This window comes from Onychostoma macrolepis, chromosome 01 (assembly GCF_012432095.1).
Source record: "Onychostoma macrolepis isolate SWU-2019 chromosome 01, ASM1243209v1, whole genome shotgun sequence".
NCBI lineage: Eukaryota > Metazoa > Chordata > Actinopteri > Cypriniformes > Cyprinidae > Onychostoma > Onychostoma macrolepis.
The window spans coordinates 29,132,471-29,152,070 of record NC_081155.1 but is presented as its reverse complement, the minus strand read 5'-3'; the positions used below and the strand labels follow the sequence as shown (position 1 = coordinate 29,152,070).

The 19,600-nt window shown below is 36.2% G+C and overlaps 1 protein-coding gene across 5 annotated transcripts in view; it reads left to right on the top strand.

Annotated features, from left to right (window-relative positions):
* bnc2 (basonuclin zinc finger protein 2) overlaps window positions 1-19,600 on the top strand; it is a 205,055-nt gene that overhangs the window by 111,895 nt on the left and 73,560 nt on the right. For all 5 annotated transcript variants that reach the window (XM_058792547.1, XM_058792563.1, XM_058792555.1 and 2 more), the window contains 2 exons: window positions 5,287-5,389; window positions 7,667-7,902. In XM_058792547.1, the coding sequence (XP_058648530.1) occupies window positions 5,287-5,389; window positions 7,667-7,902 (339 nt within the window). The remainder of the gene's footprint in view (window positions 1-5,286; window positions 5,390-7,666; window positions 7,903-19,600) is intronic.

Genomic DNA, 19,600 nt, shown 5'->3' with positions numbered 1-19,600 from the left:
AGTTGATAGAACAAACTCGCTGACTAGAACAACCTTGGTCAAATTGGTCATACATATAGCCAAAAAGGATGGTGCTCTACAGGCCATAAATGCTCGGGAATTTTTCTTTTTTTCATCTCACAAACATTTTTCTATACATACATCCATCCATCCATATATATATATATATAGAGAGAGAGAGAGAGAGAGAGAGAGAGAGATAAACAAAACTTGAAACCACCATCACAGAAAAGAGAAAAACAAGTAGAGATCAAGACAAGTGGTGCTGGATTCTTTTTTCACATTTTTGTACTTAAGACAATAGCACACTGTTTCTCTACAATAATAGCACAGTTGGCTTTAAAATCCCATTGAGTAAAGCATAGAAGGGCCAAAGCGTGGAGAAAATACACTCCTTAGGTGTCATATGTATACAATTACACATTGATGATCATCAACTCATCAAGTGTTAAAAGATTTGTACATCTCTAAAGTTGCATATGCCTAAACAGGTTCATATTTTAGATGCTGTCAGTATGTTGATATTGTATTTTTCAATGTCAATCCAAATGGACAAAATGTGTACACTTTACAGATGAATATGCACTTCACGCATGGATACACATACAAATATTATGCTGGTCTTGAATGCGCACAGCATAATCTCAATAAAATAAAATCAAATCTTTTTTTTTTTTTTTTTACATTTAGAAAGTTAGAAAGTCTAATTTAGAATGTCCAATAATGCCTATCATGGTGCACTGCCTGTCTTTATTTGTCACATTTTTTCCTGCCTTGCCTCTTCATTTATGGCAGGATATTGACAACATTTTGGAAGCTAAGCCTTGAATAAGATCAAATCTTGTGGGTGGTAGAGAGGATGAGATGCTTTTAGTGTTTGCCGGCGACCTGATGTCAGCACAGTTGGTCTGTGAGGCGTGTGTGTGCTATTGTGTAAATGTAACAGACACAGGAATCAATAGAGATGGCTGGAATAATGCTTTAGGATCTCAGCTACAGGTTTAGCCTATAATCATAGAATAGTTTGGGATCCACACTGTTCCATGTTGTTGTGCATTAGTATCCTAAAAGAACATGCCATGTGATCTGTAGCTTCTATTGTTTTCAGCATATGTCATTAATATAAATATATAATATGAAAAATGCAATACTGACACTGCTGATATGTAAACTGACATCCTAATTGAGCTCGTAATTATTTAATTAAACATTATTAACTATCAAATTAGTTGTCAGACCCCACATTTGATGTTTCCATTTTCCTTAGTGTTTTTGCATTGTTGCTCTCTCTCTCTCTCTCTCTCTCTCTATCTCATTTATCATGGCTTATGTGATAAATGACTGTGATACAATAGGCCTCATTCTTCAATGAATCATACATGTTTAGACCAAATGTCCATAAGTCTGCCTGGCTTGTAAACTGATGTCATAGCAGCAGCGATTTTGTTTAAATGATTAATTCAGAGTAATTTTTTATATAAAAATTATTTCAATAGAAAAAAAAAAAATCATTTTAAATAAACAATTTTAAAAACCCCAACAGAATAATAATTGACAACAAATAAACAAATCAGGCAGCTACTAAACAGAATTCAGTCTCTGTGCTACCTAACTACATATGAGATACATATACAGTACTATATATATATATATATATATATATATATATACATATATATATATATATATATATACAGGTATATATATATATATATATATAAATATACACACACACACACACACACACACACATATATATATACAGTATCTCACAGAAGTGAGTACACCCCTCACATTTTTGTAAATATGTTATCATATCTTTTCATGTGACAACACTGAAGAAATGACAATTTGCTACAATGTAAAGTAGTGAGTGTACAGCTTGTATAACAGTGTAAATTTGCTGTCCCCTCAAAATAACTCAACACACAGCCATTAATGTCTAAACCGCTGGCCACAAAAGTGAGTACACCCCTAAGTGAAAAATGTCCAAATTGGGCCCAAAGTGTCAATATTTTGTGTGGCCACCATTATTTTCCAGCACTGCCTTAACCCTCTTGGGCATGGAATTCACCAGAGCTTCACAGGTTGCCACTGGATTCCTCTTCCACTCCTCCATGATGACATCACGGAGCTGGTGGATGTTAGAGACCTTGCGCTCCTACACCTTCTGTTTGAGAATGCCCCACAGATGCTCAATAGGGTTTAGGTTTGGAGACATGCTTGGCCAGTCCATCACCTTTACCCTCAGCTTCTTTAGCAAGGCAGTGGTTGTCTCGGAGGTGTGTTTGGGGTCGTTATCATGTTGGAATACTGCCCTGCGGCCCAGTCTCCGAAGGGTCTGCTGCAGCTCAGTTTCATGGTCTTGGCAATCTTCTTATAGCCTACGCCATCTTTATGTAGAGCAACAATGTTTAACATCTTTTTTTCAGATCCTCAGAGAGTTCTTTGCCATGTAGTGCCATGTTGAACTTCCAGTGACCAGTATGAGAGAGTGAGAGCGATAAAACGAAATTTAACACACCTGCTCCCCATTCACACCTGAGACCTTGTAACACTAACAAGTCACACGACACCGGGGAGAGAAAATGGCTAATTGGGCCCAATTTGGACATTTTCACTTAGGGGTGTACTCACTTTTGTGGCCAGCAGTTTAGACATTAATGGCTGTGTGTTGAGTTATTTTGAGGGGACAGCAAATTTACACTTTTATACAAGCTGTACACTCACTACTTTACATTTTAGCAAAGTGTCATTTCTTCAGTGTTGTCACATGAAAAGATATAATACAATATATATTGAATTCTTTTTGTAATAATATAGAACTATGATACTCTAAATAATAATAGAAAAAAACTAGTAGGTGGCAATAAATGGTGATAAATTCATTAATTTGATCTGATTCAGAAAATACATAAATGACTCTCTTTTTAAATGGGACCATTAAATCATTGATTTGATGTATTTTATGAAGTCTTGAGTTGATAGACAAGAAATATAATAAATAAATAAATCAATGGTTCACCTGAATCATGAAAAATTGAGTGAACATTTCTGCTGTGGCTTCATAGGCAATATTTTCATTGGCAAAACTGAACAAAAACAGACAATATTGTGAATAAAATACAACACAATATTCACTTCTTATTTACTGAACTGTTGTTTAAAATCAGTATCACATTTACACTGCTATTTGGGACAAAAACACTACTCGTATTATATGCTGTTGCACTTGTTACTTGTGTGAAAATCTTTTGTAATAAACATTATAAATGATCAAAAGCTTGTTTCTAAATAATAATAATAATAATAATAATAATAAAGTGAGTAGATTTCAGTTGCTCAACCTTCAACATTTTGTTCATGTTGGTTCTGTCACATTACCAAAATAAATAGATGAGGGAAATGTTATGGGGTGCAGAAAAAAAAGAAGGAAAAATTAAAAACAATGCATTAAAACAAGGACAGTTAATACAAAGACTGGTAAGCTTATCATGTTTTTTGTTCTAAGTCATAAAGTAAGTGCACATTTAACGTTGTAGCCTGAGAGTGCAAGATATTGATGTTAATATTAGTTTATTTCCGAGTATCTCGGTATGTTTGTGAATGGGCATTCTACTTATATTGGAGATAAAATGAGGAGATTGTTAACAGAGATGCAAACTAGTTACCTTTTGCCATAAATCACAGCCTTGAATTCAAAAAAGGTTATTTGTGTGATTCATGTAGAAAATGGGCTTTTGAAACTCTTACTACTTCATACTTCAGTACCAACAGTGCTGAACTTTGACAAAAAAGTCAAAAAGTGAAAAGTGATTTTTAAATGTTATAATATAAGAGTGATTATCTTATGTCTAAATATAAATCCAAAAGCAAAACATGCGAAAATAACTATATTAGGGAGTCGAAATGTCAAATGAGCCAGTGATGGTTACAGTGGGAACATCATGTCATGTCATTTCAGAAGTCTTCCACTTAAGCATGCCACATTTTCCATGACTTTCTGCACGAATAAAAATTGAGGGGGATGCAGATCATGTTTTGAGTAAATTTTATACATAATGTTTTCATTCTATATAAAAATATACAAAAAAGGCGAATCAATCAATCAATCAATCCCTCCAAAACTGCTTAACTAAGAAGTGAGCAACATGTGTTGATTTAAAAAAAAAAAAAAAACTGTCTGGGGTCGAACAGCCATCAGGGGGTTAAAGCAAGTTATTAGACTTTAGGCCTCGTCCTCTGTTAATGCAGATGAGCATGTTATGTCTTGCAGCATGTAGTCAAAATTGATATCAGAAAAACTACTAAATGTGTGAGTAAATTAACTTATCCAGATATAATTGAATAATTATAGAAACTTAGTCATTGACTTGCAGAAAGTTTTCTGTGAGGGTTAGTGTTAGGGTATAGAATTTACAGGGGCATTATCTTGCATACCCCTCAGCAAACATGCAGTTGCGCCCCTGATCTGTAACATGAACTATACTTAGGGCATGAACATGTAAAATCACGTAAAAATGCAGTTATGTAATGTTGAAAAAGATAATCAGGAAGACAATTTTATTATTATTATTATTTTTTCAATTTAATTTCTGAGAGACCTTGACAGCAGAGGTGTGAGAGAACACGAACAGCATGACCTCCCCACCTTTCCTCTCTTCCTGCCGGAGTCTTTTCAGTGGCAGTGATTAAGGAGATGTCTTATCACACAATGCCATTGTGTTGTCCTGCCAGGCTGGCTGTCTCGTTGGGACACTTAACCCCTCATTGCTAAAAGCTTTTGGGGTCAGCTCCGGTTCAGTCTCCACATCGAGTAATGGCGGCTTTTGTCAAAACAAAGGAAATTCAAATGGGGCAAAAGCAGGCCAGGTTTCAGGTGAGAGGAAGGAAGAGCTCATCTAAATGCCCCTACATGAATATGGCACAAGACAGAGAGCGGATGCCTTGTTAGCACAGTGTCAATCAGATTGACAGTGAGACATAAGCATGACTGCATTAGTTTGAGACATAATTCACATTAATAAATTATGACATGTTTGAGTGAAAACCTTTTTGGGGGATATTTATTGAAAAGAATGCTTCACCAAAGAATCTTCAACAAAAAGATTGCAAAGTTTAACAAATTAAATTTTAATTTGGTAATTTTTCATGCACAATTAATAAATCAGAAAGGGCAAAGACCACATATACATATAAAGACTGGTAATCACAGCTATTGTTATCATTTAATGCATAACAGTTTATAAATATTTCAATGATGATTATTTGCTTTTTCATTTACAGGCCATCCGCTGTACTCTGGTAAACTGCACATGTGAGTGTTTCCAGCCTGGAAAAATCCACCTCCGGACATGTGACCAGTGCAAGCATGGATGGGTCGCGCATGGTGAGTAACTTTCAGTGTATGTGTGTAAAACCAGCCTGGTCTCATTGCTCCATTGTTCAGTACATAGGTATCTGTATGCAACATTTACAGGTGTGGAAACAGTTTTTGTACGTTTGAATAGATGCTACTACAATATGGATGTACAGCATTTAAAACAACATTATTACATTACAATATTACATTATAAATTTAATATAGTTATATATTTATATAGTTACTTTTGTACCATTTTATAGATATATTTTTATTATATATTTTATTAAAAGATTTCTGAACTCTATCCTCAAACCTGAATATTTTCAACAATAAAAAACAGGCAAAACTAAAATGTACAGTACATTTTATGACCATTTTATGGTGCGTTTGTGGTCTATTTGATGGTCATGTTTGAGTCAACTGTATTAAAAGTGATCACAAATACAATAGAATCGACAGAACTTAAAAGAAACTAAAATAACTTAAAATAACTATATAAAATATAAGAACATTTTCATGACATTGTAGTGTCTGTATATAGGTTTTCATTAGGTGAAAAAAATGAGGAACAGCTGTGACTGTAATTTAATATTAATTGTAATTCATTTGTAATTATTTAGTTTTATTTTTTTAATTCAGTGAATTAGATACATTTCAGACATATTTGCTATTCGTTAAAACCTTCAGGCTAATTGAGTAAAATCATTCAATTTGAATTCACAGTACTACTATTATGGCATATACAGGCATATTAATATCTATTTACTTAAGTGTCCTTTTCTAAATTAAGATACAGTCTTTCAGCCTTTTAGATCTTTTCAGATCTTTTACTGGGATTCCGCTTTGTCTGTCATCGGTTATCCAATTGTTTAGCTAAATTGTCAAAACACAAGTTTAAATAGAATAGTTGATTTAGTTGTTGATTTAGTATTTTAATGACACCTGAATTAGCACGTTTCTATTTGCTTTCCTTAATGTGTGGTAAGGACTTGCAGATTCAAATGAAAAATAGTACAATGTCACAAGGTAGCAGTTAAAGTCATGTATGTGCAATAGCACTTAATATATCTGAAAGGCAAAGAAAGCTTGACATTTAACATGACATTAGCGAGTAAACTCTTGATTCTGCATTTGGTGGTCTTGCTGGCTAGTATGTTTTTCGTGTGTGTCTGGGGTGGGGGCTGTGGGGCATGGGTTTAACCTGATCTGTCTTTATCTGTCCTTTTATCTGGTCCCCTTCTTTCTCCACTGAGCCCAGTGAAGTTATTGCTTCTCATAAAACTGCCTCTTTAGCCAGTCGATATGCTGTGACTCGCATATCCCTCTTTATTCCCTCACTTTTTTCTGCATGCTTCTGTGTCTTCATTCGTGTAACTTTTCATTCACTAATAACTGTCCTTTCACTTATTTCATTATACTGAAAATAAAAAAGTATAGAAAGGTCAAAAAGTAGCTTAAGTGCTGGTGAAAACATCAAATGAAAGGAGATGACAATCAAAAAGCATAGAGTTAAGTAAGAAAAGAGAGAGGGAGAAACAGACAGTTGGTTTCATAGAGAGACAAAAGAAAACACCTGTTGGGTTGGGATGAAAGGAAAAGAGACAGGCCTAAAGGGACCATCACAGGGGCCCTTCACCTAGTTTTAATTTCACTGTGAACTGTCAGCCGCTATCCTTCCTCCCTTCCTCTTCTTCTCACTCTTCTCTGCCATAGAGTTCTCATTTTGTCTGTAGTGTTGGCAGCCATTCTGACAAGTAGTTCTTCATTTTTTATTATGTTCGTGTCTAGCAGGGTCTGTTGTCAGGCAAAGACGTAGTCAGCAAAAAAGTCTTGGACTGAGGGGAAAAAACAGGTGTCGTACAGAGTCAGAGAGAGAGTTCAGAGAAGAAAGAGAAACAGATAATATTGATGCCACTCTCATTTCTTCATAGAAGTGTGCATTTCCTTCACACACAAACTCAGTAAAATGAAGAATGTCTGTGTCGACACAGTTCATGGTTCAATAATATACTTCAAATAAAAGACAATACACCACATTTATCTTATATGTTTATTAACTGAAATTTGCATGAGTGTCTTGTTACAACCAGCTTTGCGTTTCAAACTAATCATTTAAAAGGAATGATGTTAAAGTACACATTATGTTAGTAGAAGTAATGCAGTGTAATGCAAAGTGTGACCACATATTTAAATATAAGCCTTCTAGTGAAAGGATACTAAGTTAGAAAATCTTAAATAGTATGTGTTTAGCATTTAAGCAATAATAATAATAATTGTGTGTTGTTGTTTTTGTGATTACAGCTCTAGACAAGCTGAGCACACAGCATCTCTACCACCCGACGCAGGTGGAGATTGTACAGTCCAATGTGGTGTTTGACATTAGCAGTCTGATGCTGTATGGGACTCAGGCAGTACCTGTGAGGTTGAAGATCCTGTTGGACCGTCTGTTCAGCGTTCTCAAACAGGAAGAGGTTCTGCACATCCTCCATGGGCTGGGCTGGACCCTGAGAGACTATGTTAGAGGCTACATACTACAGGTAAATAAAAAACTAAAAGTAAAAACTAAAAAAAAAAAAAAAAAAAAAAAAAAATTATTTGGTAGATAACATATCTGACATAATAAAGAAAAAAAAACTTTAATATGAATATAATCTTTAATTTTTCATATATAATAAGGTAATTATTTTGCATATCTAAACATGAATGTTAAAAGCTATGCATAAAATAACCCCTGAACAATGGATTTTTAGCTCTATGAATTTAAGAAAAGATTAAAAAATAAATAAATACAGAGAAGAAAATAATAGAAATAAGAAAACTTTCATGACTGCAGCCAATAGCAGACTATAGAACCACCATGATGCTTTCCCTCCCTCTCACTCCTTTAATTGGAATCAGACACATTTCTTAATCAAAGGTACAGGGCTTTTGGGTTCGCAACAAAACCAAAGTGTTCCTGTATGAATTAGTTAGGAGCAACTGAACATGTGCTTGTGGTTAGCCTTGTGTGTCCAACGCCAATAGCAGAGCGAGGTGGATGGCTTTGGTTTGGAGACCATGCCTAAGTGGAACAGCATGCTGAGCTCGAAGGCGGTTTTGAGGCCTTGTACGAGGAAATGGCTTCTGTGAGTAAATCTCTCCCTCTCCCACACTTTTTCTCTCATCATTTGACTGGAAGGAATTGTGGAAGGCTGCAGTTTTTTTTTACAGTTCCACAGTCATTTGTTGTGTGCGCAATGTCTGTTTGTGTTTCTCATTGCTCTCCCCCTGATGGCTTATCGGAAAATCCCCCAGACATTAAATATGACATGGCAAAATACTGACCACTGTATCTGATGTAGTCTGAAATCTGAGAATTAAATAATGTCTCTCTGCACAGTCCAGAATTTTTGTGGGTTTGCAGTCAAGTAAGGACACTCGGTTGTCGTGTATAGTTCATAATATTGTTCCAGATGTTAGGTAGTAGGTGTAAAACTTTAGGCATTCTCGGCTCTTAGCATTGATATTAGTATCACTTTTTAAAATAATTCAATTTGTATGTGATACTACACTAATATAATTATAGTTCATTAAGTACTGCCCTTAGTCTATAAAAGATTGCTGAAATGATCTTGGCATCCACCCCATCTACCTTAATTACTAAAAAAAATGCATACTAAAGTGCAAAATATTCAGCTTTTTAAAAACAAAACTTCTGCCATTGGCCAGATAAAATTTGCATTTCTTCTTGTTTGTTCCTTTCAAACCTGTTCTTTACAAAATGCAGGTAAGAGGTTTGATTCAGGACTGAAAAAAAAATAAAAAAGCAACTTAAACACTTAATGAATCTTTTCTCTTCTCTTCTCTTCTCTTCTCTTCTCTTCTCTTCTCTTCTCTTCTCTTCTCTTCTCTTCTCTTCTCTTCTCTTCTCTTCTCTTCTCTTCTCTTCTCTTCTCTTCTCTTCTCTTCTCTTCTCTTCTCTTCTCTTCTCTTCTCTTCTCTTCTCTTCTCTTCTCTCTCTCTTCTCTTCTCTCTCTCTTCTCTTCTCAGGCTGTCTGTTATATGCCTGTTCTTCTTTTTGGACTTGTTTTCTTGTTATTTACCTGCTAGCTCTCCTCTCGACCTCATCTGTCTGTCAGTCTAGAGGCAGAGTGTTGAGCACTGTTAATCAGAGCCTTGACACATGATGTCACAACCCACGGAAGGTGCCATCAGGAGCATGTGCGCAGGAATCTTAATTCCAAACTCATAAATATTTCATGCAAAAAAGACAAGAAAGAGGTGTGGAAGAGAGAAAGAATGAGAATGTGAAAAGAATGATGTGAAAAGTGATTGTTTATGTATGCATGCATACACTGGTGCATTTGAGTGTACTTTTAGGAAACATTAATAATGGATCAGATGCCATTTATTTTTATGTTATCTTTCAATGTTATCAAAATCAAAAAAAATTTATATAATTAATTACATGATGTGTTGATTAATTCATCCAATTAATCGCAAATTTGGATGTGAAATTACACACAAAAGATCATTTAAAGCCATTATTGTGTTAAATGAGAAAGTATTAAGTAGACATTACAAAATAGTAGCTTTAGAAATAAATCTTTTATTTGATTCAACATAAAATTTATTACACATAAACGTTTAGGCTACAACAGCCTAATACAATTTGAGAAACATCTCAGTATTTTTTGTTCATACAATGGAAGTCATTGGTAACCAAAACAGCTTAATTACCAACAGTCTTCAAAATACCTTCTTTTATGTTGTGCAAAAGAAGAAAGTCATACAGGTTTGAAATGACATGAGGGTAATTGATGACAGAATTAAAATTTTGGGGTGAACTATACTAGGGATGTAACTGTATGACATTTTTTTATGTCGATTATAGTGACCAAAATTATCACGGTTATCAGTATTATCATGGTATTATTAAAATGTGGTGGAAATGTTCAAAAAGTACCGACACAAGTTTTATATTTAAAAATCAACAAACAACAAATAAAATGACTTTTTGTTTGCATAATCACTAAAACAATAACATTACCAATGATGTTCGGATTTTAAATGACAACAGTTTAATAGCATGTTCAAATATGTAATGTAAATGTTCAAATAAAGCTTTGAAAAAGTTTAATATAAAGGTAAACCTCACATCTCAGCCATTAAATAAAGAAAAGGGTTAAGTCAAAATGATAATTGATTATTAAATGATAATATGCATTTTATATGCTCCATAAACAATTCTAGATAGCTTATCTGAATTGTTTAAATGTGTAGAATCCACATAAGCTTGTTTTTCCTCAACATATCAATATTTACAGTAGGGCATGCAAATTCGGTCCGTTTTTGGCCAGTAAATCCACTCTCTGACACTAGATGGCGCTTATAGAAAAGCTGAATTACAGCTGTTTCCCGTAAACTCTGTGGACAGAGCAGTATTGCGATTAAGAACAGTTCCTTTAGGTATTACATGGAGCAAAGACGAAAACAAAATGCCATCGAATTGTTTCTGTAGACAGTCAGAACCTTCAGAGGTACATTCATATACAGGTGCATCTCAATAAATTAGAATGTCGTGAAAAAGTTTTTTGTTTCAATTTTGATGATTAGAGCTTACAGCTCATGAAAGTCAAAAATCAGTATCTCAAAATATTAGAATATTTATATTTGAGTTTCAATAAATGACCATCCCTACAGTTTAAATTGCAGGTATCTCTTGTTCTTTGAAACCACAATAATGGAGAAGACTGCTGACTTGGCAATGATCCAGAAGACAAACATTGACACCCTTCACAAAGAGGGTAAGTCACAGAGGGTCATTACTGATAGGTGTGGCTGTTTACAGAGTGCTGTATCAAAGCATATTAAATGCAAAGTTGACTGGAAGGAATAATTTGGGTAGGAAAAGGTGCACAAGCAACAGGGATGACTGCAAGCTTGATAGTACTGTCAAGAAAAGCTGATTCAAACACTTGCGAGAGCTTCACAAGGAGTGAACTGAAGCTGGAGTCAGTGCATCAAGAGTCACCATGCTCAGACGTCTTCAGGAAAAGGGCTACCAAGCCACTTCTGAAGCATAGACAACGTCAGAAGCATCTTACCTGGGCTGTGGAGAAAAAGAACTAGACTGTTGCTCAGTGGTCCAAAGTCCTCTTTTCAGATGAAAGTAAATTTTGCATTTCATTTGGAAATCAAGGTCCCAGAGTCTGGAGGAAGAGTGGAGTGGCACATAATCCATGTTGCTTGAAGTCCAGTGTGAAGTTTCCACAGTCAGTGATGATTTGGGCTGTCGTGTCATCTGCTAGTGTTGGTCCATTGTGTTTTCTGAAGTCCACAGTCAACGCAGCCATCTACCAGGAAATTTTAGAGCACTTCATGCTTCCTTCTGCTGACAAGCTTTATGGAGATGCTGATTTCATTTTCCAGCAGGACTTGGCACCTGCCCACACTACCAGTGGTACCAAAAGCTGGTTCAATGACCATGGTGTTGGTGTGCTTGACTGGCCAGCAAACTCGCCTGACCTGAACCCCATAGAGAATCTATGGGGTATTGTCAAGAGGAAGATGAGAGACACCAGACCCAACAATGCAGATGAGCTGAAGGCCACTGCCAAAGAATCCTGGGCTTCCATACCACCTCAGCAGTGCCACAAACTGATCACCTCCATGCCACGCCGAATTGAGGCCGTAATTAAAGCAAAAGGAGCCCCTACCAAGTATTGAGTACATATACAGTAAATGAACATACTTTCCAGAAGGCCAACAATTCACTAAAAATGTTTTTTTATTGGTCTTATGAAGTATTCTAATTTGTTGAGACAGTGAATTGGTGCGTTTTTGTTAAATGTGAGCCAAAATCATCACTATTAAAAGAACCAAAGACTTAAACTACTTCAGTCTGTGTGCACTGAATTTATTTAATACATGAGTTTCACAATTTGAGTTAAATTACGGAAATAAATGAACTTTTCCACAACATTCTAATTTATTGAGATGCACCTGTAATTCATTCAGTCATATATTCATTTGTATAATTCCCTTAGCACTCTTTTAAAACCTCCCAGCTTTTCCGCCCTATTTTTACTCAAAACGAAACTACTCTGCGCGCTGTGCGCACATGAGACTGTTACTTAAAACTCTGCTTTATGCTGTACAGCATTTATTTATCGTGAGTTGTTCAAATTGCGGTAATCGAATACGGTTTTAATGATAATTAAAATATGAAACGGTAATACTAACCATGGGGAATTTTATCATGATTTAGCGTCAAACCGGTAATCGTTACATCCCTAAACTATACCTTGAATTTTATTAATGAAATGATACTCTAAATAATAAACTAAAATTACCAGCAGGTCGCGGGAAATGTCTTTATGAGTCGAATGAATGAACACTATTCGTTCAAAACGCGGATCCATTCAGAAACGGAGATGCACACCAATTCTGCTATGGCTTTAAAGCACTAGCATAGCCAGGAAAGAGATTCTGGGTGTGCATCAGAAAAAAACTGGGTGTGTCACATTCATTGTCATGTTAATGTGCAAAAAACCTGACTCTGCGTATCACTAACATTACAGAATAGACTGGGCTGATGTGTAAAACTATACTCAGACTCGCCATATAATCATAAAACTATATAAAATATAACTGCATGCGACGGCTCATGAATCAGTCTCGCCAAACAACCAGACTTGATTTTCATTGTTATATTTTAGGGGTAATGTTAGCCTTTAGCCATTTGTTAGTGATGAAAGTTGTAATAAATGCGTTAAGAATGCATACAACTGTAGCAGGAGGACTGTTTTCTGCTGCGCAGTGGAAGAACTAATGACAGCATGGTTTAATGTTTGGTTGACCAATCAGCGGAAAGGGGCGTTTTATTCCCGCCCACATGCAGAGATCAAAAATTCAAGCTGTTTATTCATTTTCTAGCCCTGAATGTAAAAACGGAAAATCAAGCATAATTCATGTTTTTTTCTTTTTTTGAAAAACCGATAAATGGAAAAAGGAACCTTTTCTTATTTTTCTGTTTTTAATATTAAATTTAAAAAACGAATGAATGGAAGATATCCTGATTGTAATTATAGGTATTTCACACTCATTCATGCACACACCATGACAGTCAAAACTGTGTCATTCTGTATGATAATCCGACAATAAAAAAAAATTAACAACAAAATAATGCTCTTACCTTCGTGTCGCTCAATTTCTCACAGAACTAATCTTTTGTGAAATTCATATTGAACATAATAGAACTTTGCACAGTCAAAACTAACAAGTCCAGCATCTTTAAAGGATATCCTACCAATCTGGACGGTTTAAAAGATAAAAGACAGGATCGTATAGATATAAATAGATTTTGATTAAATAATTTAACTCTGCTCTGATTTCGGAGTTGCAGTGATATAGCCTTCATGTCATCTCCCTCAACATGTGTAATTCACGTTTTGAGAGTTAAAACACTCTCCACTCTTTACCATCAAACTTATATTTAGGCATTATGGTCACTTACAGTTATACATTCAAAATCAGATCCGTTAGCGCGCTAAAAACCAGTCACTCATGAATCATCACGTCTGTCTGCTGATCCCTAGTGATTGGCTAAAAGTGCGGCCACGACGCCAACATCAGCACCAGATATTGTGCGTGTGTGTTTAGTAACATTGTGATGACTGATTGGATGCATGCAGTATATGCACACTTGGGCTAATTGGTTAAGCCAATATTTACCTGCACAATCAAATTCAAAACCGCCCAATCTGGCAACACTGACTGCTCGTCACCCCAAGGAAGAGAGGGGCGTGGTCAGCAGAGCTCATTAGTATTTAAAGCAACATGGACTAGAATTGCTTGATAAAAACAGAACTGATTTTGACATGGCAAAAAAGTTTTTTTTACACTAGCACTAAGAAATTTTAACCAAAGTATGTTATAGACTTTTCATTAAGACCCTAAAGAATCATATCAACTTGTGGAAAATGGGCATCCGATGACCCCTTTAACTCCTATCACATTTCAACTATAAACTTCCGGGCAGCTGCATGCAAAAAATAAAAAAATAAAAATAACAAACATTCGGGGATAGAGTAAGATCTTTCAGGGCTCGAGCTAGGGATGTAGCTATCTTTGGCTATACCAGGCTATCTTTGTAAAAATTCTCCCCATGATAAGAATTAGTCTTCCCGCAATCATAACGATAAAGCCTAGTTGTTGACATATTTCTGTGTGCGACAGTGTGGAGCGACATGGTGGAAGGCGGATGTGAAATTGAGGAGGAGTTTATCGCAAAATGAGAAGCTCCTTCTACAATCTGTAACTGGTTTGGTTAGGGCTGTACAGTGCACAATATTGGTCTGAATAAATGTACTACTGTAGCATGTGTGCGATACAGTTTTGCATGTGTATGAGCCTGTTTACAAACCTGTTTTCCAACAAATATATCATTTATTGACATGCTTTTTTTCTCCAAATTAACTTAATAACATAGTTGAGTGTTTGAAATAGCTTCTTTTTGTGACCAGACGTGGTTTCATATTACAGAATGATAGCATGCTATACAGCGATAAAGGCTGTGTCGATTAGCATTACATTAAAAATATACTTTCCTTATAAAAAAATACCCAAGATTGCTTGAAGAACACAGATAAACCATAGCTATATTTTGTGCAATTGTATGTATTGTCTTCAAGTTTCATCAGTTAAAATGTCTCTATCTGCATTTTATTTTATCTACTTAGTCCATATTCGGGATTTCCTGGATTTTCCCGGGATTTCCTCCGGCTTCCAGTATGAATTAAACAGTCATTACATTACTTGTGTACTCAGTAATGCTCACAACATCCTATTTTGGGTAAAAACAGGAAAGATAATACTTTTCTCTAAACAAACAGGATTCCCTGAATTATCGTCATTGATATCATTATCGCAATAAATACAATATATTTTTAAGCCCATATCTCCCATCCCTAGCTCGAGCCCCGAATGATTACCCTAGAGACGCCCATGCTTATAACGTGCTGGGACTGAGAAATCACAGATCACAGCGCATCTCAATTCTCACAAAGATGCATTCTGTGTTCTCGCGTCCTTCCGAGTTCGTTCATTCAAGGTAGCCTGGCATAACCTTTATATACAGTTGTGCTCGAAATTATTCATACCCATGGTAAACATGATCAAAGTTGGCTGTGAAAATAAATCTGTATCATTAATCCTTTTGATCTTTTATTTAAAAAATTTACAAAAATCTAACCTTTCATTGGAGAATAAGAATTTAAAATGGGAGAGAAATCTCATTATGAAATAAATGTTTTTCTCTAATACACTTTGGCCACAATTAATCATACCCTTTTATTCAATACTTTTTGCAACCTCCTTTTGCCAAGATAACAGCTCTGAATCTTCACCTATAATGCCTGATAAGTCTGGAGAACATCTGACAAGAGATCAGAGACCATTCCTTCATCCAGAATCACTCCAGACCCTTCAGATTCACAGCTCCATGTTGGTGCTTCTTGTCTTCAGTTCACTCCACTCATTTTCTGTAGGGTTCAGGTCAGAGGACTGGGATGGCCATGGCAGAAGCATGGTTTTGTTCTCAGTGACCCATTTTTGTTTTGGTTTTGATGTTTGTTTGTGGATCATTGTCCTGTTGGAAGATCCATCCACGGCCCATTATAAGATTTCTAGCATGGGCAGTCAGTTTTAAATTTTTTATATGCTGGTATTTAATTGAATCCATGATGCCATGTATATAAACAAGATGTCCAGGACCTCCTACAGAAAAATAGGCCCACAACATTAAAGATACAGCAGTATATTTCATTGTATACATGGGGTACTTTTTTTTATCCCTGTGTGCACCAAACCCATCTTGAGTGTTTGCTGCCACCCCCCAATAGTGGCCTATGACTATGTGAGCCTGGGCTACCACACTGACCAGCTTAACAATAGTGGGCTATGACTATGTGAGCCTGGGCTACCACACCAACCGGGCTTAACTCTAATCAGATGATTAATTCATGTTCGTGCAATGATGAGATGGACAAAGTTAGTCGATGCATGCCATTTTACTCTCTCATGTAGATAAAAGTGTCAGGGTTACAGTGCATAAAACCCCCGGGGTGGACTGACATAAATGAATGAACTGAAATAAAGCAGAATATAAACGTTCTTCCTCCGTTTCTGTACTGCACAGAGCACACGTCACACAAACACGTCACACGAACACGACGTGTGCGAGAGCACACAAACACGAACACCTTTCTCCGAACTACACTACTCATGCATTTCGCTTGGGACTACAACAATCGTAGATAGTGATCTTAAGCTATAACTCTTATTTTCCTTCTCCTGCAACACTGTCATTGATATGACTGCAATAAGCGAGTGCTTCTGACGCTGCGTGCAGCTGGAATCGACCGCACACTCTGCACAGCTAATGAAACATCAACCTTAGAATTTAAACGAATGTGACATTGAGATTATGCCACTGGAGATGGCGAACCCTGGTTGAAATGCTTATTTCAGAATGCTTATTTCATTTAACCTGCTTCATGTCTGTTACTATCGGCGTGTCCTCAGAGCAATTACATGCTCTAGACTGCGTTTTGTTCCAGCTGTATAAACACAGATTCGTAAATCCTGCTGCTAATGCTTAATATTTCGCTCCTAATAATTTTATGCATGTTTTTTTTTTTTTTACAAGAAATTATTTTCTTATCTCCTACTTTTAATTTGCTATAAGAAATCAAATACACTGCTGGACAATAATCAATCATTTGTAATCTATAATTTTTTCCTAATGGTAATTTTATGAATGGTTTATACACTACAAACAATTATTTCAATTTTCTGCACAGAATAAGGTAGAACATATACTTTATAGTTTCTGTACTGTAATAAATTATATGTCAATTTGCACTGCATCATTCCTTTATTTTACAACTTTATTTACTTATTGTCTTTATTGTCTTAACGTTTCATCATTTCATTCTGTTTTTTTATTCAGCTTAGCTGCAGATATAGCCTGCCACGCCTTGAGTTCTATGAGCGCGAGATTACTTCTCTTTCAGTGCGAAAACTTCTTGATCTCATTTTCATTAAATAAAATGCTATAGTATTCAACTTTTCCTCTCCATCGGTGAATGATGATTCTGAAAGGAAACGTGCCCGATGTCTGTTTGCTATAGCAACGAACGCTACTTTCATGCATCTGATTAACAGATAAACCTCGCGCTCTTATTTCAAGGTTGTTATTAATGCTGTGGTTATTTTAACAGTTTCCTTCGTACATTCAGTTCAACGACATTGTTAAAACGCATTTATCATTCAATGGAACTGTGCGTATGCTTAGACACTTAAATTTTTGCTCCGTCCCTGCAATAAATGCGCAGCCTTCGACAGCTCAGATAATGTCGACAGTATGACCGAGAGCCATTGAAAAACTGCAGAAAAGTAAAACCAAAGCCACTAGAAGGCAAGCCTGCAACTATTAGCCGAAAAAGCGTAACGGCTAAAGCTAACGCTTCCGGTCTGGCAGTACGTGGGAAAGGAGACCAGAGGCCGTTTTTTTTAAATGGATGTCAATGGAGAAGAGGCTTCACTACGCTGAATAAACAGCTTTTTCGAGGAAACGGCTTATCATTTAATGAATCAACAGCCTATCTGCTAATCTTCAACATGTTTTAGACTAAAAAATACTTTTGGATTAAACTAGTTTTGAAGTTTACCATGAAAAAAATCCCGTTTTATAAGAGAAGTCACTGACTTTTTGCGACGGGTGGGATTCAGTTTACGGCACTTCTCATTCATTCCTATGGGATCCATAAACGGCGATTGAGTATCGTACAGCTCTGACTGAAATGCAATGACATCAAGGCTGTAATGTGATTGGTTATTAAGGGACACGTGATCCAAGTTAGCTGTTACACTTTCTCCAATAGTAAGTAATACAGACCCTCTCATCTCCCTATAGCAGCGGTTGGGAACCTATGGCTCGCGAGCCACACCTGGCTCTTTGACAAAAATCATGTGGTCTCGCCAGATCTCTCACCCTTTACCAACAAATGATCTATTTCAAAAATTAGACATCAATAGATATCAGCAATTCCTTTGTTGTAGAGCCTACATAAGCTGATAAAAGTTTTAAAATAATATATATATTTTTCCTACCGGCCACAGTGCGTGTTCAGTACTGTTCACAAGAGTCACGAGTCTGCGCAGTGGTGTCGTGAGGTGGAGCCGCAGAATCAAACTCCCACCCAAACTCCCGCAGACCCAATCAACCATAACGACACGCCCCGTTTTTATAGCATCAAATTACTAGGTAAAATGAACCTTATCACAAAAATGAAAGATTGAACATATATCAGTGTGATAACAACTACCTTAAATGACCAAAACCATATTTTGGAAAATTGCATTGGAAGTGTAATTAATTTTTTTATTTTGACTCAAGTCTCATTCGTTTACATGGAGAGGGCGGGGTTTATGACCTGTATTGCAGCCAGCCACCAGGGGGCGATCAAAGAGCCCGCAGCTTCACTTTTCAGGACATATGAGGCACACCCGGTCTATGGTAACGCAGAGCTCCTGCACTCAAGATTCGTAGCTTTTTTGTGGTAATAGCGAAAAGAACGATTTTTTGAACAGCAGAAAAAGTATAAAAGTATGTAAAAAAAAAGTGACAGGACGGAAACTTTGTTTTATTTATTTTATACTTTGAAACATTTTACCGGTTACTTTCACTTTTACCGTGAACCTTTAGCGGGTGGGACTGTTAGCGTTATTAATAAAGGAATGTGAATGAATGAGACCGTAAAGAGCAAGACATTCTTGATATTAAAAAGACAGACTCAAAGTACATTACATCAGCTTGTTAACGCTGTTTTCTTTAAATAGATGGTTCGTTAAGCGTTAAGAATTTAAATCATTAACGATGTTCGTGCAGTGAAGTGGGCTCATTAAATTTTTGCGCTGTTGTGAAGACGCATGACACGTGACAACATCAACATGGCAGATGTAGTACATCCGAATTCCATTCATACTACCCTCATTCATACTATATAGAACGTACTTTTTTAACGGTCGAGTAGTACGTTCGAATACAAATGTAGTACCTACACAAGTAGTATGCGATTTCGGACACAGCCTTTGTCTTCGGTGGAGCGCCTAACACAGAGTGTCAAAATGCCTGCACTGGTGAGCATTCACATAAATACAGTCGACATAAGCACCGTGCATTATTTTTCA